We start from the raw sequence: 23197 nt of genomic DNA on the forward strand, positions 1-23197 counted from the left end.
TCTAAGTATAGGGGTAAGTTCATAGATATACATTTTCATCTGATACTTTTTAAAAACTATATTTATTCATATGCAACCATTAATAAAACACAAAATGTTTTACAGAGTTTGATTTCATAAATAAAGAACCATTGGTAGTTAGGAACAGGGTAGTAATATTAGGAAAGCTTGCTTTAGGAGTAATGCCTATGCTATGTTTCCTACGATGGCAGAGGTGTGTGGACCAGGGGTTCCTGCCACCTCTTTTGGTTAACAGCAGATGGTGACTAGCACCTCACCCTACACCGTATGAGGAACTACCAGGCCTACATCCTTCAGATACTAAGATCAGTACAAACATATTAGTCCTTTCATAAATATGGCCACTTATCATTCACATTCTGAGATGTAATATCTAAGACACATTAGATGAAGGTTAAAGGAAAACAAGGAAACTCCGTTTATTGGCCCCTATGTTCTTGTCCACAAGAGAAACATGGCACAATCTCTAACTTCATGTTCTTAAAACGCTTCTCCCTTACTTGATAATTTTTCCATATAATCACATTCCGTTTATTAATACCTCAATTCTTTTACCCTAGCAAGAAAAGTCTAGCTCCCAAAGGGTGAAACTTTGTGTGCCAGCATTCAATTTCACTCATTCAAGGAGTTTAGGATCTGATATGGTTTGGCTGTGTCCCCACCCAAATCTCACCTTGAACTGTAGTTCCCATAATTCCCACGTGTTGTGGGAGGGACCTGGTGGGAGGTAATTGAATCATAGGGGTGATTCTCACCAAAGTTCTCACGAGATCTGATGGTTTTACAAAGGGCCTTTCCCCTTTTTGCTCAGCACTTCTTGCCGCCACCATGTGAATTAGGACAAGTTTTCTTCCCCTTCTGCCATAATTATAAGTTTCCTGGGGCCTACCCAGTCATGTTGAACTGTGAGTCAATTAAACATCTTTCCCTTATAAATTCCCCAGTCTCAGGTATGTTCTTATAGCAACGTGAGAATGGACGAGTATAGGATGCAAGGTGGAAAGATAAGGTCTAATAGGGAAGAAGAGGTGAATCATTGGTGGTCATCTTCATACCTTATGCTTTTGTCATGATAAAGATCTTCAAATATCTTCTTGGATTCTCAAGAAAGAACAGTATCTACGTTTATACACAATCAATGCACCATTAAATCCATGGCTCTCATTATCCTAAGGAAATTAATTCAGAAACAGAAAACCAAATACTGCATGTTCTCACTTATAAATGGGATATGCACACTGGGTGCACATGGACATAAAGATGGCGGCAACAGACATCGGGGACTACTAGAGTGGGGGAGAGAGAGTACATTGGGGACTACTAGAGTGGGGAGGGAGGGTAGGTGGGGAGGGATGAAAAACCAACTATTGGGGCCGGGCACAGTGGCTCATGCCTGTAATCCCAGCACTTCGGGAGGCTGAGGCAGGCGGATTGCCTGAGGTCAGGATTTCGAGACCAGTCTGGCCAACGTGGTGAAACCCTGTCTCTATTAAAAATAGAAAAAAATTAGCCGGATATGGTGGCATGCGCCTGCAATCCCAGCTACTTGGGAGTCTGAGACAGGCAGAAGATTTGCTTGAACCAGGGAGGCGGAGGCTGCAGTGAGCCGAGATCGTGCCACTGCACTCCAGCCTAGGCCACAGAGTGAGACTCCGTCTCAAAAAAGAAAAAATAACTAACTATTGGGTAGTATGATCACTATCTGAGTGACAGGATCAATCATTCCTCAAACTTCAGCATCACGCAGTATACTCAGGTAACCAACCTGCACATATACCCCCTGAATCTAAAATATAAGTTGAAATTATTTGGGAATAGATAAATAAATCCATGGCTCTCAGTCTTTAGTTTCCAAATTGGGAGTCACTTGAGGAACTTAAAACAAACAAAGAAACAACAACAACAAACAAAACCCTGGGTCCTTCCCAGTGAGATTCTGACTTAAGTGCTCTGAGATCAAGGCCTTGGCATCAGCTGACTGAGAACTTCAGAATTAAACTCTTTCTCTTCAGAATTTCAATTACACATACAGGTATTTCTATGAACAAGGGTTACATTAAACATTTGGTGCTCATCTTTTAATCTAACGTGTTCCAGTAAAACCATTTAAACTTTTAAATATTAGTTTTAAACTTTAACAAAAAAAGGTAAATGCCCACACACATTCAAAGCACCTCTCTATGATGTTCTCACCTGACCCTAGGTGACAATACTACAGATGTTTTCCTTTCTGCAATTTTGAAAAAAAAAAAAAAAAAAAAGAAATTGGCTTTCAGTGAAGACAAGGGATATGTAGATTCAAAGCCTGACCAGCATTTCCAGCAGCAATAAGCTTCACTGATAAATTGCTAAAAATAGCCAAACCTCGAATATTTTGACACCTAATCTCCAAGAATCAGGAGTTTTCGACACCCCATGTGTCTAACACTTCTCCAGTAAGGTGGCTTCAACATGAATAATCATAATAGAGGCACCGGAGTTTCATAAGCTCTATATAGGGATTGCTTTCTGCACGTTACTATGGCCACAAGAGATGCAGAATTCACTTTAAAAGAAACTCAGAACTGCATGAGAAGAAGTAACCAAAGTTTGTTGGTTTCCGTGTGTGTTTGTGTGTGTGTGTGTTTGTTTTGTTCTTTTGGGGATGGAGTCTCGCTCTGTCGCCCAGGCTGGAGTGCAGTGGTGCGATCTTGGTTCACTGCAACCTCCATCTCCCGAGTTCAAGCAATTCTCCTGCCTCAGTCCCCCAAGTAGCCAGGATTACAGGCACTTGCCACCACGCCTGGCTAATTTTTGTATTTTTAGTAGAGACAGGGTTTCGCCATGTTGGTCAGGCTGGTCTCAAACTCTTGACCTCAGGTGATCCATCCACCTCAGCCTCTCCCAAAGTGCTGGGATTACAGGTATGAGCCACCACGCCTGGCCACCAAAGCTTTTAAAAGTATATCCAGTCACTCTTTTTGGATGTAGATTTATGGCTTTTTAAGGATATCATGGGCATATTACTACTAACATGGAAAGCTTTCTTCAAAATATACATATTTAAAATATATATATATATATATTTAGAAGGTATTTAGGATTTCCTAGTAGATTCATACTGAACAAATTTATTATCAAGGATCCAGATGTTAAGTAACTGGAAAAAAAGATTAACACTAAGACTTAAGACACCCTAACTTTCACCCAAACACAAAACAAATCTATAATGCAAACCTCTTACAATATTAGTTCTGCTACAACAAACTGCATCCCTCATGTCATGACCTCAGCATTCTGTGAGCCAAAGGAAAAAAATTCTCTATTGGAAAAAAAAAAAAAACCTCTATAATTTCAAAGATATTTTAGAAAAATATAAACATTTTAAATAAAAGGAAAACATCCTTTAACAGAAAGGTAAAATGATCAATAGTATTTAGTCTTCTGGTATCATTCTTTTGAATTCCTTTGTGCCTCTATTGATTACTTTTGTTATTATAAGCCTGCAAGGGAATGAGGCAAGGACAACACTGAGAAAATGAAGACCTGGATTCATGGGCAGGGACGGACTGAAATGACCTCTAACAGCCAAGCAAGCAAGTGCACTCTTCGACACCTTGCTTTCTCATGTACAAATTTGGGCTTTGGCCTGGAAATTTTAGGGCCCTTTTTAGCAATGTCATTTTATGATTGTTTTTCATTGCAAGTGGGAAACAGAGAGCCATAGAAACTCAGTGATCAAATCAGTGTTCAATAAAGGGCCAAGACATAATACTATTCTACAAATCTAGAAAAAGTGTTGCATGCCCATGGCTCAAGTAAAGATAATTACTGAAAATGAGGACCAACTGGCTCCCTGATTCTTTAACTCTCTTAACAAAACCTGACCAAGTCGTTGATTTGAGACAAACTGGAGGGCTGATTGCCATATCCTGAGTTTTGCTGGAATTACATGAAAACAATGTGATAAGACTTCAGATCTGCAAGTTTAACATGAAATTTCATATATCTGGTATCTACTAAAAAAAGAAAGAAGTCAGTCTATCAAGAGGGGTCCCATACACCCAACTGAGCAATGGTGAGCTATGGCAGGGGGTGCTTAACTCCTCCAGGTCTTCTGCCAACCTACTTCTGCATTAGTTACACACATATGCATTAACCTACAGCCACTGATTTAAGAGAAATCAAAAAAAAAAAAAAAAAGATTTCTCTTATGATTGGTACATTCTTGAAAATGCTTAAGCCAAGGATTACCAATGTCATTATGAAGTCCCATTAACTTGTCCTGCAATTTCTATTTCCAGAGTATTATCCCTTTACTGAAGGTTTGATGCATATTTAAAATGCAAGAAAAGCTTCCTGAAATGATAAAAAATAATGTGAATAAACGGTACAGAAAACAAGGGGTGGCATCACGGAAGGTCAGAGCAGGAAGGAGGCTTAATGATAATTTAGTCATTGCTTCTCCTACAAATAAAAAGAAGTAGAGAAAAAAGTGATGTTTCAAGGACACATAATTGTGAACTTTCCAGCCCCCCACATTGCTTAAATGGAAAGGAAGTTTTGACTTGAAGAGGAGAAAAGAAGCAAAAAAAGGCCGAGCATAGGGGTTAGATGGGAGGCATCATGGAGAGTGAAGTTATGGTTGGCAGAATTAAACAGCTGAGTTTTGAGTCAAAACTGTGATTACATCCCAAGTTTAAGTGTTACTAATGCCAGTTAAATTAATGGCATATAACTTTAATGATATGTTTGATATGATGATATATGACATTCTACTAATATATAATACACACAGATATCCATGAATTACAGTCCTTATCACCTTGACAATTATTAATAATTGATTGTACAATGGTCTTCTCTGCTGCAGGATGTGGTAGGTTAGAGCTGTCTTTTCACGTTGATATCCTGGAGACTGATGTGCATTGCAAGTTAGTTGCTAAACTTTAGAAAACATCAGATGGATATTTTTATTTTTTGCTCTAAGGTGAAAAATAAAATTAATAACAAACCTGTTATTTCTTTACAGCAAACCCCCAAACCCTTACATCCCTCCCACACACCTCACACTGACAAAACCTGTGAACATCCTGATTGTTTTTTTTAAGAGAAACAACTTTGGAAACCTCCTGATACAAGCTGCTAGTAATCACTGCAGCTTCTGGTCCCAAGACTGAGAGAGAAAGAAGTGCTGTCTATTCAGAGGAAGGATAGATTCTTTCTTTTTCCAGTTCCTTTCAAAAGGCTTACAACATAGTTATAGTTCTCTGGCAAAGAATTATATTCTGTGCTCTGTATTTTTTTCCATCTGTCTTAAAAAAACAGGCTAACACTTCTTAATGACATATTGATGGAAATTGTTATTATAAGTTCAATTGTATTGTGCCACTAAACTACTTTCGAACACAAATCAGAAGAATTTAGCTTTACAACTGGACACAGAAAGTAAAAATAAAGCACATACACTCAAAAGTAATAATAAAGACAATGTATTCAGAAAACTACACAGATTGGGGAGCTAGTATACTTCTAAAAACTTGGTGTCTCTAATGGCATATTTATTTATTTAATTTTTTTTTGGAGGGACAGGGTCTTGCTCTGTCTCTAGGAATGGAATGCAGTGATTATGGCTCACTGTCACCTCAAATTCCTGGGCTCAAGCAGTCCTCTGATTTCAGCCTCTCAAGTAGCTGGGACTACAGGCACGAATAACCACATCCAGCTAATTTAAAAAAAAAAAAATTTGTAGAGAAGAGAGTCTGGCTATGTTGTCCAGGCTGGTCGCAAACTTCAGGCCTCAAGCCACCCTCCCACCTTGACCTCCCAAAGTGCTGGGATTATAGGCATGAGTCACTGTGACCAGCCTGTAATAGCATCTTTAAGAACAAAACCTGAGAAAAACTACTGTAATTTGTTATTTTACTTACTTTAATAAACTACTTTAAATCCCTTGATTTTTCAAAAGTTCCTCTGAATATTCTACACATCAGTTACTCCATAATACAGCATGTTATTTTTAATATATTCATAATGTTACTATCCTCCAATCATTCCTGACACATTTGTGACAGCCCTTTTTCTCAGACAGGGCCATTTCTGTTTATAACCATGAGAAACATACCACCCTACAGACCAAGAAGGCACAATAGGCAGTGGAATGAATTTTTATCCACTTATTTCTCTTTCTGTCTCCCATGCTTATACATCCACACCCCTGTCAAATGGAATATGAGTGAAGTGCTGTATCATCCCACCTCAGTATAATCAATCTATGTGCTAATAAAATAGAATTACATGGTAACATCATCAAAAAGGCCCTAAAACCATGAAGACTTGGCTTCTAGTTCTAGCACTGTTTATCACTACCTGTTTGGATTTGGTCAAAAAATCTCTAAAGTCAACCAGTCAACCTAATTTTCATCATCTGTTCAATAAAGGGGTGGGTGCAAAGATACAATGCAATCAAAATTATGAGAGTACCCTACAAATGTTAAGTTACATGCACATGAATTAAACAGCCACACTTATATAATAGGACCACATGATAGATGTCACTTAATCATCTTTCTAGAAGAGTCTATCTAGGAATATAAGCTTTAGTATCTGTCTAAAACAAATGTAAAACCTTCTCACAAATATTTTATTCTTCCTCTGGCAAATAAAGTTTCCTGGGGGTTTTTATCACAGTATTGAATAGATTTTTGAAATGTCATTCTAAATATTTATGGCTTAATAAAGTTCAAGTAACACACATTATTCAACACGTGCTATCAGACAAGCCCTATCAGGTACTGGGTAAGTAACAGTGAATGAGATGGAACGTGAATTAAAGGCACAGGGGCCTGATGCAACCTCCACACCATGTTGGGACAAGGATCCAACCGCTTGGGAAACATCAATACCCCATATGGACTCACTGCTCTGTTTTTTTTAAAACAACTGTTCTCATTCTAGCTCTTGCTTAACTACAGCCTCATCCCCTCATTATCCTGAACTCCAGATCATTCTTAAGCATATGTAGCTCCTGCCAAGAGAATAAAGTGAAGAAATGCTAAAGAAAGTTAGAAAAGCCTCTTATTTAACAAAAATCTGACTTTGGGCAAACTGGTAAAATTCTGGGTTAGTCAATTTCCTCTTTATGACAAGAAATAAATTAGATGCAGATATAAGACCCCAATTAGCTCCAAAGGAAAATTCAAGACTTTTAAAACATTGTGAAACTGGAGCAGATACTACATCTGTCTTTATAAATGCTTTACACTGCATCAGGATGGAGCCCTCAGAATGCCTATTTGTTTTATAAGTGGCTGTGTGTTTCTCTGAGTTAAAACTGGCATTTCTGTTTTCTTATTCTTCAATTGGCATTTAAAAAATATTCTTACATGAAATTCCACTTCGTACTGGCTTGCAAAAGAAAAAAAATACTGAAAATAGAAAACATGAATTACTATCATCTATGGCCCATAGATGGTGTCATCTGTGAGTTTATCAGAACTGCAGAACCTCAGGCCCCTCCCCAGGTTTATTAAATCAGAATGTACATTTTAACAAGATCTGCAGTAATTCACATGCACATTAACATCTGAAAAGCACTGATTTGTGAGTTTCAAATATTACCAGCTTAGCTTCCATAACCCATGATCATTTGACTTCCCCTTATCTCCCAGTAGGTTTATTACATTAAATTCAAATAAAGATGTTAACTACTTAATAAGTACTATTGCTAACAGAAGCCACCAATGACTTCTAAGCAACCCTAAACTACCACATATTTATTTAGAGGTAAATCTTCTCCAATATTGAGTAAATACGTTCTCTTTTGTAATAAGTTGCTGGCCAGGTGCGGTGGCTCACGCCTGTAATCCTAGCACTTTGGGAGACTGAGGCGGGCAGATCATGAGGTCAGGAGTTTGAGACCAGCCTGACCAACATGGTGAAACCCTGTCTCTACTAAAAATACAAATATTAGCCAGTCGTAATGGTGCATGCCTGTAATCCCAGCTACTTGGGAGGCTGAGGCAGGAGAATTGCTTGAACCTGGGAGGCAGAGTTTGCAGTGAGCCAAGATCCTGCCACTGTACTCCAGCCTGGCGACAGAGCAAGATTCCATCTCAAAAATAAATAAATAAAATAAAATAATAAGTTGCCAACATCTGTGAATTGTATCACACAAAGCATAGTCATCCCGGTGGTCGTGAGTCCCTTAAAGTAGTTCAGACAGTTTCTTCACTGTGGCCTCTTGCATATTCTCCTTCCTATGCCTGCCTACCAGTTACTTACCTTCCCAAATGTCTGCGATGCCATTTCCCCTCTGACTTACCCGACTGGAAAACCACAGTATTCAATTTAGGTAACGACAAAACATCTGTAAAGCTTCTTATTCAAATCCCACATGGTTACAGTGATATTTTCCCACCTGTGGAAAAATACCCTTACAATGTGGGCTGGAGTGGTGGGAGTACCTCTACCAATCTTTCTGGGAAAGAGTGTTCTTTTGCACCTTATGAACCCCGTAATTTGGGGGCAGAAAGTCAATATTTGCATTAAATAAAGCCAACATTGACCACTCTTGGAAGACAGTTTTCAGCTTTTTCAGTGACTTCATTTATAAACTATCAAAATAAAAGAAGTTGATAAATGAGTACAAATATATCACTTAATAGAATAAGACCCAGTGTCTGATAGATCAGTAGAGTGACTATAGTTTACAACAATCTATTCATATTCCAAAATAGCTGGAAAAGAATAATTCAAATGTTTCTAGCATAAAGAAAAGACAAATATCAAAAGGTGATAGATAACCCAAGTACACTGATTTTATCTTTACAAATTATATTAAGGTATTAAATTATCATTTGTACCCAAAACCATGTACATGTACTATGCATCAATTTTAAAAAGTGTTAAAATTTTAAAATAAAAAATAAAAGCTACTCTGAAGTCTGAAAAAAAAGGGCGGGGGTGGGGGGGAAATGGTAATATAAGAAGAATACCGACCTCAATTTATCCTTGTCCTGATAGAAACAATATTCAGAAATATTTTATGCTCTATAGTCGCCTGATGTTATCTGAGAAACGTTACTACTTGATTATTGTTTCTACTTTAGCCCCATAAACACAACCCTCATATTTCTATCTCTTAATTCAGTGAAGTGGTGCGGGGGGAGTCGTGATAGGGTGAGCACAAAATACTTAATACACAGCAAAAACACACTCACTTTCAAGAGAAAATTCCAAAAGCACAGGAATTAGCAGTGGATTTCAGATAATACAATCCAAAATGAATACATTAACATCCGCCTAATTCTGAAAATTATCTGCGCACAGCATGTGTATGCACACAATAAGGCCATATGATGCAATGTGGCACAAACAATTAAAAGTTCTTTTCAAAGTGGAAATGCAAAATAGAACGAATATCTATTTTCTATAAATGAATCTAGCCATCTGCCTCACAAGAGCAGCAGCAGGAGTACCCAAAACAGCAGAAACAGCAGCCTCTGGTGTTAACAATCTATTCTCAAATCTCATGCTCCACATTTCCCTGGCAAACAAGGCTAAAAATACAAGACATGCAACAAATAGTCTCGTGGGATCTGCCGTTCCATGGATGGCGTATTCAATCAGAGTCATATTTTCTGTCGAAATTCAAAATTGAAAACAAAAGCAAGCTATCATATTGGAAACTGGCTCTTAGAATTTTAAGTGTGAATCCAATCCCAAAGTATAGTAAGCTGAATGAGGAGAGGGTGGTTATTTTCATACAACATAAATCTTTTAGATTTATCTGAACATATTTATAGACTTATTTAAGCTACTCTAAATTCCTCTATGCCTCTTGATGGTAATAAAGATACGATTTGAGTACTTTTGTCATCAAAATACAAGGGCCATTTTCTTTTCTACATAGTTCAGAAAATTGTCTTTGTTGTGGGCCCTGGAATCAGATGGAGTAGGTACAAATCTAGACCCTACTATGTCCTAACTTCATGACCTTGGGCAAGCTTTCAATCTATGTCCCTCTTTTCCTATCTTACAAATGCGGGTAATCATAGTACTTACCTCAAAGAGTTATCTTCAGGATTACATCAGTTAACGTTTGTAGAGCATTTAGAATTATGATTCTCACACATGAAGTAAGTACTATTATTATAAGTATTATTTCATACTCAAATAAGTATGAAAGTATTACTAATAAGTATTACTATTATTTCATATAAGTATTATTTCATATTTAAACAAAGTTGCAGAAATGTATTAAGGAACAGGTATAATACAAAAGGAGTGCTAACAACATGATAATAGGCCTTATGCTGGCAGTGGCCATTTAGAAAGTAAAGGGGTGGGGCCAGATGTGGTGGCTCACACCTGTAATCCTAGCACTTTGGGAGGCCAAGGCAGGAGGATCATTGAGTCCAGGAGTTCAAGACCAACCTGGCCAAAATAGTGACAGCTAATCTCTACAAACAAACACACACACAAAAAATTAATGAGCCGAGTGTGATGGTGCATGCCTACAGTCCCAGCTTCTCAGGAGGCTGGGGTGGGAGGATCACTTGAGCCTGGGAGTTCGCTACTGCAGTGAGCTATGATGGCACCACCGCACTCCAACCTGGATGATAGAGTGAGAACCTGTCTCAAAAAAGGAATGAAAAGAAAAGAAAAGAAAAGAAAAGGAAAGGAAAGAAAAGAAAAGAGAAAGGAAAGGAAAGAGAAAGGAAAGGAGAGGAGAGGAGAGGAAAGGGAAAGGGAAAGAAAAAAGAAAAGGGAAAGAAAGAAGGAGGGAGCAGATAAGTGTCTCTATATAGAGTATGTGACTAAGAGTGAAATAGAAATAGGGAAAGTTTCCATTGATTATTCTGTTGAGCTGTTAGTTCATGAAGGTATCAGAAGGAGGAGGAAGGAAGACAAGATAATGATGTTGCTGGTCAAGTGAGAGCCTGGACGAAGGGACAATCAGCATTAATGGCAAAGGTGTAATCAAGAAGGAGGGCACATCTGGGTTACCTATGAGCACATGTGCCTTTCCATTATGAGGGCATCACACACCAACAGCAGCCCCTTCCTTAAGAGGATGCTATGGAATAAATCACTTATCTTTGGGATTAGATTTTAATATATGTCTGAGTCTCTAGCCTAGATATTAAAAAAAAAAAAAAAAGAAAAGCAGAAGGGAAGCATGTCAAACATGTACTATCTCTTAATACACCAATTCCCTGATGAACACTGGCAGTGTTTTAAGTTGGGAACTACGTTTGGTAGGAAGAGGACAATAAAAACAAATTTACGGAGCATTGAGACAATAAACAGAAAAGCGACTTCCTAATCAATAAGAAAACACAGTGTAGAACTACCTGATGGATTCAGTCATCCAGTCCTGAGAGAGCTCAGAAAGGATCCACAGCTCCAAATGTTTCCCTCCCCTATGAGGTACTACTTGCTGACGAGTTGATGGGTGCAGCACACCAACATGGCACAAGTATACATATGTAACAAACTTGCACATTATGCACATGTACCCTAGAACTTAAAGTATAATAATAATAAATAAATTTAAAAAAAAAGAAGATGGAAAAAAAAAAAGAACCACAGATAGGTCAACTGGAGAGCAAAAAAGTATGTAAAGGGTGACAAGTGCTAGGACGAGGTCAGAACAATTCATCTCTTCTTAAAAACTGAGATGCTTAAAAGATCTCTTAAGAAGGTGCCACTGGGCTGCTCAAAATAAGAGCACAACCCAAGAATCAGAAAAAAAAAAGTCTGGCAGGAAATGGGGAGAAAGACTCTTTCTCATAGTCCTAGGAAGAGAAAGATTTGTGAGGAAAAGGAACAGAAGGAGAAAAGTGGGAAGCAAGAGGGTGGCCTTATAACATTCATTAAGGAAGAAATGACTATAGATTTTAAACTGTATGAGCTAGACAGATAAATGGATTTAAGTATGTGTAAATCATAAGACTATTATTATGCCTATGTAATAAGTATGCACTTCTCTTGCCATTAATGCATTACTCTAGTTATTGTAATCAACATTTCATTGTCCAGGAAATGTTTTCAAGCAAGAAATTGTATGAAAGCTCAGCCTGTCTAAGATTACTTCCTCTCTGCCTTTAATGACTATAGTATCTTATGTACAGTATCTAAGGCAAAGATAACAAGCAGATGAACAGCAGTCCCCCTTTTTTTTCAAAGAACAAAAACAAATCAGTATGACAACATGATGTGGATTCAATTAGCACTTGACAGGTCATGAATAACTTTTAAACAACCTCCTTTTAAATTGGAAAGTGTAAAAACATACGGTGATCATGGCACCAGAGTGCCTTCCTTACAATATGCCGACAGGCAGAGATGTTCATCTGAAGAGCTAAGTCTTGCTTACAAAGGAGGGAAACAGAACATTGCTTCTTGGCCCACCACTGGGCTCTACAACAGTCCCTTGTTCCAAGGGTCTTCCTCTTATAGTATATTCAAAGCCAATTTGAAATCTCCCTCTGATTTTCAGAGGTTTCCACAAAAGTATGGAGGGAAAGAAAAGAAAAAAAAAAGTTGGTGCAATCATTTTGGAAAAAGATAAATGATAAATACGGTAAAGAAAACGCTACTGAATTGTTAAATATTCTCATAACATCAAGGCAAATGGCATAATTCTATACCCCGTTGGTTAGGGCAAGTAAAATATATTGTTTCAAATCAACAAGAAAAGTCCTAAAGAACAAAACTATTAATTGGATAGGTAAGAACAACCTAGGGCTAATCCTAGAGAGTATGATGAAACTAGTGGTCAGGCAAGCATGCCACACCAGTGCACCTAATCTTGGTTTTAACGAATAGACGCCTTTCTGGGATGGGAGAACTTCATAAGCACTGAAACACACCCTCTGTTCTGAAAACTCCAATTACGCCCAACCCAACTGTGCAAAGCCAGGTGCCTGTGGCTTCACCGGTTTCACAGCCTGACTAGTGCTCATTTCTTGAGGACTCTCTGACAGTTGCTAAGGGGAATGGGCTTCATGCCCCAGAATGTAAAATATGACATGGGAAATATCAGTCAGATTTACTGCTCCACTCCATGTGTCTTGCATATTACTATGATCTGTGCAAGACATTTGTTGTAAATAAGCCTGCAGAGTGTACAGCATGTTTTCCAGGAGACCTTTAAAGAACAGCTTGCAGACAAGAGGTGCTAGCCTTAGTTTCACAGCCAGCAAAACTCCATCCAAGAGGCTGCTGGCATGTCCCCACCTCTTGTTTCGAGCTGGCTTCAAGACAACGTCAGCAACCCAATTCCAAGGGTGAGTACCTGGAGTTAGTGACTGTGAGGTATTCCACACGAATAGTAAGTGGAAACTCAGCCATTTAGATCAACATTTAGAAAAGACCCAGTTTTCCCATAAAAGTGTATTAAAAACAACTGAGAGCTGACTTTGCAATGAGGCATTTGCCGTACGTAGTAAATTAAATGGCTGAAGCTTGTGCTTCTTCCAGCATGAGAAAGAACTGTGCTTCATCATAACTCAGGGTGTACAATCACCGAGGCTCATTTTTAAACCTCCCCTTCTTCTTAAAAAGACTGCTCCACTTAAAAAAAAAAACAAAAAACAACAAAAAAAAAAAAACTTTTCAGGAAATGAAATGCAAATAGGCACAGAACAGGATCATACAACGGAGAGCCTCTATCAACCTCTTTTTTTTAAAAAAAAGAATCTTTCTAGGCAGCCAGACTGCTTTTAACACACCATAAGCTTTTATAAAAATGAGATAACGTTGGTTCTTTTGTGATCGTCCTCAACCCTTTCCACCCTTTCACTCTGCAGGCTGGTCAGAGTATGTTCAGGAGACCGAATAGAGCAGAAGGTGAAGTGGTCAGCTCAGCTCCACCTCTCCCCTGGCAAGTGTAAGGCAAATCATTTAACGGTATCATGTATTCTAAGCCAAATGGATGGCTTAGAAGGAAAAAGGGAAAGAAGGGCGGGAAGGCAAAGCTTCCGATTTTTTCAAAGGTAAAGCTCCGGTACTTGAGCTGTGTCTGAAACTGCCTCTGATCATCTTCAAAACAAGTCCTTGGGATTTATCTTTAACTTGATGCTTCCTGTCCTCGCTCAAGGTGGAGCTGAAATCAGTTGCGAAATTTCCCTCTGCTGGAGTCCAGAGGGTCCAAGAAAATGGGGTCTAGGTTTTTAAGTCGGAAAGAAGCAGAGGTTTCCCTGCGGCTCTGTGGGGCCCGCGCTTCCAAGCCAGAGTAGGCGCCGGGGAGGGAGAGGAGGCGCCTGGTGAGCAGCTTCGGGCCAAGTGCTCATCCCGGCTGGGCACTGCAGGCGCGGTTAAACCGGGATGGTGCACGCCGCTCTACCGAGCTTCCGCACACACGCGGCCTCCGCCAAGCCAAGCCCAGCCCAGGGCTGGCTGGGACCTCGGGCTAAGGTCGCCCGATGGGTGCCAAGCTTGGCACAGAGCGAAGGGACTTCAGCATGGGTGTTCCTCCCCTAAGGGAAAAGACGCCCTCTCTGTTCAAGCCCACCCTACAGACACTCCCATCACCTGGCCCCTCTCCCCAGGAACTCTCCGACATCGCAATGGGCGCCAACCCCTGACCAAGCTCGTCTTGAGAGGAAGTGGAGAGGAGAGGGGAGAGCGAGATTGGAGTGAAGACCGGGCTACTCCAGTCTGCAGCAATTGGGGAGGGCTTGGAAAATGGAGCAGGCAAGGAGGGTCAAGGAAAACGGTAGGGGCCCGGGTCGCAGCCACCTGTAGGATTGCAGCAGATCGCAAACTTGGGTTGGAAGGCTGTGGTCCCCACGGAGTCCTCCACTCGGCTCCCACCCAGTTGGGCTTGGCGCGCCGAGGTGCAGGGCACAACTTGGGAAGCCAACGCCACCGGTGCGGGTCCCGCTCCGTCAGGCTGGCGTCCCTGAGCCCTCGACCCCAGCTGCCCGCTCCGCCCAGCGCTTACCTCGGGCAGCCGCAGCCCCTGCCGCCCAGAAGCACAGCCCCAGCCACGGGAGCCAGCGGCGCGCCCCTCTGCAGCCGCCTCCGGTGGCCGCCGCTCTCCCCATGCTCCTCGCCGCGCTCCAGAGGACGGCTCTTCTTCACGCTCCGGGGCCCGGGAAAGGGTCGGCGATGAGATGCCCGAGTCGAATGAGTCCCGGTAGTCTTTAGAGAGTGACTCTGCTACACGATCGCTTCCTAAAGCAGCGGGGCAGGGCGCTCCGAGCCGCCGCTAAATTGGCACCCCAAGAAAGGGCGCGTCCCCATAGCTTCCCACGGCTCGGCGACCGCTGCCGCCAGCGCCGATGCCGGAGTAGTCCGCAATCCCCGCCGCGCAGTTCCCAGCCCTCGCGCCGCTGCGGGGCCCCGAACTACAGAGCGGAGGCGCGAGTCCGCATCGCTAATGAGACCCCCGCGGCCGCCCCTTCCCCTCCCCTCCGAGCGGCAGCCAATGAGCCGGGCTGGGGCGGGGCCGCGGGAGGGGTGGTGGAGCGGCCGCTCTGGGCGGGGGCCTGGAGGCGCAGGTGAGCCCGAGGCCGCTCCACGTGCACCCGGGGCGCTTCGGGCCCCGCCTGCAGGCCCGGCTCGCTGAGAGAGGAAGCGGGCTTGGAGTCGGGCGGCGGGGATGCGGCCACACCGCGGTGAGCTGAGCGGAGCCGGCTGGCCTCTTGGGGCGAACGCCGCGCAGATATGTGGGCGTCTGGGTTGCCTAACTCAAAGTCACCTGCTTCCAGGAGACCTCGTTTTGTTCATCTACTTTGAGCCGTTCCAAAGTCTTGCCTCCCCTACTTCCACTTTTTCCCATTAGATCAGACATCACTCAGGAAAACATCCTGAGAAAAAGAAAGACTTAAAATAAATGCGTAGTGGGAAGAAAAAATAATAATACAGTTACTCCATTACTGCAGCTATGCTAACTGCATTCATATAAATAAAGAAGTGAGGAATTACAATCATGGGTGCATTAAGGCTTATATGATCGATTTTTATTTTTGCTTTCTTTTTTTTCGAATTCCCTGTTATGTTGTCCTGAACACTCCGGAATCACCAGACTTTTCAGAAAGCTCTCTCATTTCGAATGACTCCTATTTTTGTCAGTTTTAATCTGTGCCCAAGGAATTGCCTTCTGGTAAGTATCAGGGAAAGGAGTGTCTACTTAAAAGGAAGAAGTTGAGGCGAAATTAATATAAGTAAGAGTTTATTTGGGCCAAGTGTGAGGATTTTAACTCAGGAGTATAGATTTAAGTTGTTTTGAACATATGTTTTGACTACTAGTAGCTATAAGTGGATTCTTAAAAGCAAAAAAAAAAAAAAAAAGGGGGGGGGAGGGGGATGGGGAATGGACTGATGTAAAGTTGTTTGTTAGGAATTTGTACTAGTTTATTGAAATAATGTCGATTAGTGATTAGTTATATATAGTTAAGTTATAGGATGTGGGTTATACTGTTTGATGTGGTATTATTAGGTTGATTTATAGTTATTTGTAGTAATGATATGTAGTTTTAAGAAATGAATATATAGTTTAAAGGAAGGAGTAGGGCATGATTGTGGTCTCATTCTAATGTCTCTCTGGGCCTGACAATTGAAAGAACTTTGAAACGTGCTGGACCTTTATGAGAAGAAGGAAAGAAGACTCTCTTTTTTTTTTTTTTTAAGTGTGACTTGTTTTAAATAGATTATCAAATTTTTATTTAACTGCTTTTGAAAATACCTCATGGTTGCCTCTTCCTTCTGCTGGAGGAGCAACCTTAGAGAGCTTGTCCTAGGTTACTCAATTTCAGAGCACACCCAGGAAGTTGGTGGGGAGTCCCAGGCTCCCCAGTTGGGCCACCTCATTATCGCTCCCAGGATGGAGCCCTCAAAATAGCAGCAGAGCTCACCTTTTGCCTGGTAATCCCCCATAGAAAAAGGAGCCTTGGTTTGAAAGGCAACCTTCCCAGCAGTTCCTCACTGCCCACACTCAATATCAAGTACTTTTCAAAAATCCATGTCTCCCACCAAAGTGCTACCTGCTCCCAAACGCCTTTCTCTGAAGAATAAACAGTTTAAGGTGAGGTAATTGTTCTGGATGAGGTAGTTGCACTAACTCACTTTCTTCTGAGGAAAAGGAGGATAATAGGCAAGAAAAATTGATTCCCTGATAAGCACATGTGCCAGCCCTGACACATGAATGTCTGTGCAAGAAGCCGATTGTTTCCTCTGGTCGCCTTGCAGCTCAATAAAAGGTTTGGGACCTAGTCAAGAAAACCAAGCTCTGGGGAGTGGATGCTTCAAAGCAAAGACTGATGTGGGGCTGGCTAGGGACTTGCCTGGAAATCTCTTTAGAATCTTGGTAAATGAGGGTTTTGTCCTTTTCTGCTCAGAAGGTGAATTGAGAATTAATCTACCAAATACGCTTTACCTGTCTTCTGGAAAATAGTCATTCATCGCCTGACTTTCCGTATTCTTCAGGACCATGTGGCAGTTCTGTCACAAATGAGGATTTTCTAAACAAAAAAAAAGAAGAAGGAAAAAAGAATTACTGTGTGTCCAAGAGACTATTTAAGTCTTTCTACTGACCCACTGGGGGCAAAAATAAAATCAGTTTTATTTTGAAATGGGATATAAGTAATAGATAAGCTAATTTTAGGTTAATAATTCAAGTAAAATTGCAATGACAAATGAGAGTGAAGAGGGAAATTAATAACCATTGAGTGCATACCATGCTCAAGGATTGGGTTTTTCATGCAGGTTATTATTTTAAAGCAGAACCAAATCCTGCAAGGTGGGCATTATTATTCCTATTTAGTGAGTGAGGAAAGTCAGATTGAGTTTAGAGGTGATTTGCCCAAGATCACATTAGTAAGTGGCTGAACATCATGAATGATACACTAGTTTGTATAATTCTACACCCAAGATGAAGGCTGAGGTAGCATCTATTCAATCAGGTTTTCCACAGATAGACTTTCCACCTCATCCTTCTCAGAACTGTTTAGATACTGGGTTGACAGAGTTGGATCTTCAGTATTATACACACTGTATTAATTGCACATCGTATATTATGCTCCGGATAGTAATATACCCTATATTAATCCAATCCTGGCTATTGTTAAACATGTGTGACTAGTACTCTGTTCCATTATGGAGAAATATTTATATCTATTTGGAGAAATAAGCTGAGTAGTTGCTACCCAGGATCACTGTCTCTGGTCAACAAACAGCAAGATGTAATAGAAGAACTGTCCTGAGATTCAAGACAGACAGAGGCTAGGCCCTGAAACTATCAGGAACTGGTTAGATAGCCTGGACCAAGTCAAGATCTCCTATTTCCTCTTCTATAAAATGAGAATGTTTAACTAGATGATTTTAAGATCAATCCTATTTTAGGAGCCATCAATTTTAGCTCTACCATGTTATAATTTTGGAAACCCAAAATACTCAACTCATGATGATTCTGCCCCCATGACCTAATCATCTCCCAAAGGCCTCGCCTCCTAATATCATCACATTGGTGATTAGGTTTCAATATGTGAATTTTGGGGAGAGGCAAACATTCCAACCATAGCACCAGGTAATATTGATTCAATTAATAGGCTTTATGAAATGTTTCTCTCAATTATTTGTAGTTTGAATTGACTACACCCATTTTCTAACACTCTACTCATAAAGATAAAGAGGTAGAAAGGTTCTACTTCCATTGCCATTTGATCATCTCTAGCCCGGCAAGTTCCAAAAAATAGAAAATGTTTAAGTCAAGCTTGGAGGAGGGGACATAGAGATTGAGCATGGATAGATGAGCCCTTCCACATATAATGAGTATTTTTTAAGTGACTTATTATAATTCCTTAGGAAGAGCTCTATGTTATTCTGGAACACATTGTTTTATCAACATACATGGTGTAAGAGCATAAAACTTCAAGAGACATTAAAGAATGTAGAAATATTCTGTGATTAAGGGGGAAGAATTTGTAGTTCTAGGAGATGGGGAAGGCAGAGGGGAGCCAAGTAATTGGTGAAAAGTCAAGCTTGCTAAGATATGGCCTTTCTCCTTGCAGCTGCGAATCATCATTAAGGTTATGGAGGTGATAGAAATCCTTGTGAGAAATGGTGAAGGGATTGGACAGGCACACCTCATTTCATGGGGCTTCACTTTATAGCACTTTGCAGATTCTGTGTTTTTTTACCAATTGAAGGTTTACAGCCAGGCTGCATTGAGAAAGTCTATCAGTGTCATTTTTTTCCAGGCACATGTGCTCACTTCATTTCTCTGTGTCACCTTTTAGCAATTCTCTCAATAATTCAGTCTTTTTCATTATTATTACATCTGTTCTGGTGATCTGTGATCAGTGATCTTTGCTGTTGTTGCAGTTGTTTTGGGACTCCATGAACCATGCTCATATAAGACAGCAAACTTGATTTATCAATGCTGTGTGTTTTCTGACTGCTCCACTGACTAGCCATTCCCCTGTGCCTCTCTCCCTCTCTCACTTCTCTCTCTCTCTCTCTCTCTCTGTCTCTTTTTCTCTCTTTCTCCTTAGGCCTCCCAATTCCTTGTGACTCAAAGACACTGAAATAGGTAAATTAATAAAATCAAATGTTAGACACAATTTAGATCAGTGATTAATGCATGTTGAAGCCAAGATAAGCCAAAAGCTAGACTTCTTGGGCCAAACAGTTAGCCAACTTGTCAATGCAAAGGAAAAATTATTGAAGGAAATTAAAAATTCTACTCCAATGAACCCGCAAATGACAAGCAAGCAAAACAGCCTTATTACTGATATGGAGAAAGTTTGAGTAGACTAAATAGAAGATCAAACAAACCATGACATTCTCTTAAGCTAGAGCCTAATTCAGAGGAAAGCACTAACTCTCTTCAATTCCATGAGATCTGAGAGAGATGAGGAAGCTGCAGAAGAAAAGTTGGAAGACAGCAGAAGTTGATTAATGAGGCTTAATGAAAGAAGCCATCTCCATAACATAAAAATGCAAGGTGAAGCCACAAGTGCTGATATAGAAGGTGCAGCAAGTTATCCAGAAGATGAGCTAAGGCTCATTGATGAAGGTGACTACACTATATAATAGATTTTCAATGTAGGTGAAACAGCCTTCTATTAGAAGATGCTACTGAGGACATTCATAGCTGGAGAGGAGAAGTCAATACCTGACTTCAAAGCTTCAAAGGACAGGCTGACTCTCTTGTTAGGGGCTAATACAGCTCGTGACTTGAAGTGGAAGCCAATGTTCATTGACCATCCAAAAATCTTAGGGCCCTTAAGAATTATACTAATTTTTCTCTACCTGTGCTCTATAAATGGAACAACAAAAGCTGGATGGCAGCACATCTGTTTACAGCATGTTTTGTGTGTTTGTGTGTTTTAACTTTTTTTTTATTATTATACTTTCATTTCTAGGGTACATGTGCACAATGTGCAGGTTTGTTACATATGTATACATGTGCCATGTTGGTGTGCTGTACCCATTAACTCGTCATTTACATTAGGTATATCTCCTAATGCTATCCCTCCCCCACCCCTCCCCACAATAAGACCTGGTGTGTGATGTTCCCCTTCCTGTGTCCAAGTGATCTCATTGTTCAATTCCCACCTATGAGTGAGAACATGCGGTATTTGGTTTTCTGTTCTTGTGATAGTTTGCTGAGAATGATGGTTTCCAGCTGCATCCATGTCCCTGCAAAAGACACGAACTCATCCCTTTTTTATGGCTGCATAGTATTCCATGGTGTATATATGCCACATTTTCTTAATCCAGTCTGTCACTGATGGACATTTGGGTTGATTCCAAGTCTTTGCTATTGTGAATAGTGCCACAATAAACATATGTGCGCATGTGTCTTTATAGCAGCATGACTTTGGGTATATCCTTTGGGTATATCCCCAGTAATGGGATGGCTGGGTCAAATGGTATTTCTAGTTCTAGATCCTTGAGGAATCGCCACACTGTTTTAATTTTTATTTCTTTTTTTGAGACAGAGTCTCACTCTGTCACCCAGGCTGGAGTGCAAAGGTGCAGTCTTGGCTCTGCAAGCTCCAGTTCCCTGGCTCAAGGGATTCTCATGCCTCAGCCTCTGGAGGAGCTGGGATTACAGGCATGCACAACAACACCCAGCTAATGTTCTGTAGTTTAGCAGAGATGGGGTCTTGCTATGTTGGCTAGGCTGGCCTCTAACTCCTGTCCTCAAGTGATCCACCTGCCTTGGCCTCCCATACAGCATGGTTTGCTAAATATTTTAAGCCCACTGTTGAGACCTACTGCTCAGATAGAAGATACCTTTCAAAATATTACTGCTAATTGGCAACACAACTGATCGTCCAAGAGCTCTGATAGAGATGTACAAGGAGAATAATGCCTGTTAACACAGTATCTTCAGTTCACAGATCAAGGCTAATTTTAACTTTTAAATCTTATCATTCAAGAAATACATTTCCTAAGACTATGACTGCCAAAAACAATGATTCTTCTATTGGATCTAGGCAAAGCAAATGAAAAACCCTCTGGAAAGGATTCACCATTCTAGATATCATTAAGAATATTCGTGATTCATGTGAGAGGATTAAAATATCAACATTAACTGGAGTTTGGAAGAAATTGATTCCGACCCTCATGGGTGACTTTGAAGGGTTCAAGATTTCTGTGGAGGAAGTCACTGCAGTGTGGTGAAAATAGCAAGAGAACTAGAATTAGAAGTGGAGCCTGAAGACATGACTGAATTGCTGCAATCTTGTGATAAAACTTGAACTGATGAGGAGTTGCTTCTTATGTAAGAGCAAAGAAGGTGGTTTCTGGAGATGGGCTCTAGTCTTCTTGACGATCATGGTGAACACTGTTGAAGTGACTACAAAGGATTTAGAATATTCCATAAACTTAGTTGATAAAGCACCAGCAGGGTTTGAGAGGACTGACTACAATTCTGAGGGAAGTTCTACTGTCAGAAAAATGCCATCAAACAGCTGAGGAGAAATCTTTCATGAGAACATGTCAACCAATGTGGAAGACTTCATTGCTGTCTTATTTTAAGAAATTGCCACAGCCACCCCAACCTTCAGCACCACCACACTGATAAGTCAGCTGCCATCAACACTGAGGTAAGACCCTCCACCAGCAAAACGATCATGACTCAGTGACAGCTTGGATGATCCTTAACATTTTTAAGCAATAAAATTTAAAATTAAAGTATGTTAGACATAATGCTATTTTATACTTAATAGACTACAATATAGTGTAAACATAACTTTGTGTGTACTGGGAAACAAAAAAAATTAGTGTCACTTGCTTTATTGCAGTCATCTAGAACTGAGCTTGCAATATCTTTGAGGTATGCCTGTATTTTGAGAATAGATCACTGAAGATAAAACAGACACTCAGAAAAGATAAAAAATAACTTAGACATAAAAACATTCAAAAAGTATGGGGAAACCTTTTGATTACTCTAAATCATAGACTAGATTCTTTTAGAAGCAGAAAGCCCTTCATTTAAAATATGTACCAAAGCAAGAGGTCAGATGTCAGTGAGATTGAGTCCTTTGGGAATAAAACATATTTACTGGTCATTAGAAATACAAATAAAAACCACAATGAGATACCATCTCATGACAGTTACAATGGCGATCATTAAAAAGTCAGGAAACAACAGATGCTGGAGAGGATGTGGAGAAACAGGAAAGCTTTTACACTGTTGGTGGGAGTGTATATTAGTTCAACCATTGTGGAAGACAGGGTGGCGATTCCTCAAGGATCTAGAACCAGAAATACCATTTGACCCAGCCATCCCATTACTGGGTATATGCCCAAAAGATTATAAGTCATTCCACTATAAAGACATGTACATGTATGTTTATTGTGCTACTATTCACAATAGCAAAGACTTGGAACCAACCCAAATGCCCATCAATGATAGACTAGATAAAGAAAATGTGACACATATACACTAAGGAATACTATGCAACCATAAAAAAAGATGAGTTCATGTCCTTTACAGGGACATGGCTGAAGCTGGAAACCATCATTTTCAGCAAACTAACACAAGAACAGAAAACCAAACACCGCATGTTCTCACTCATAAGTGGGACTTGAACAGTAAGAACACATGGACACAGGGAGGGGCACATCACACACTGGGACTTGCCAGGGGGTGGGGGCTAAGGGAGGGATAGCATTAGGAGAAGTACCTAATGTAGATGATGGGTTGATGGGTGCAGCAAACCACCTTGGC

General features: G+C 40.5%; 1 protein-coding gene across 6 annotated transcripts in view; it reads right to left on the reverse strand.

The window, feature by feature from the left end:
• The window catches only part of UNC5D (unc-5 netrin receptor D), a 573216-nt gene extending 557833 nt beyond the window's left edge, over window positions 1–15383 (reverse strand). For 4 of the 6 annotated variants that reach the window (XM_050801686.1, XM_050801684.1, XM_050801681.1 and 1 more), the window contains exon 1: window positions 14954–15343. In XM_050801686.1, the coding sequence (XP_050657643.1) occupies window positions 14954–15056 (103 nt within the window). In that variant the 5' untranslated portion in view covers window positions 15057–15343. Of the gene's footprint in view, window positions 1–14953 lie in introns of all 6 variants that reach the window. The other 2 variants (XM_050801680.1, XM_050801685.1) reach the window with 2 other exon arrangements.
• Between the last annotated feature and the right edge of the window lie 7814 nt (window positions 15384–23197).

The sequence above is a fragment of the Macaca thibetana genome, chromosome 8, assembly GCF_024542745.1.
Source record: "Macaca thibetana thibetana isolate TM-01 chromosome 8, ASM2454274v1, whole genome shotgun sequence".
In the NCBI taxonomy this organism is placed as follows: domain Eukaryota; kingdom Metazoa; phylum Chordata; class Mammalia; order Primates; family Cercopithecidae; genus Macaca; species Macaca thibetana.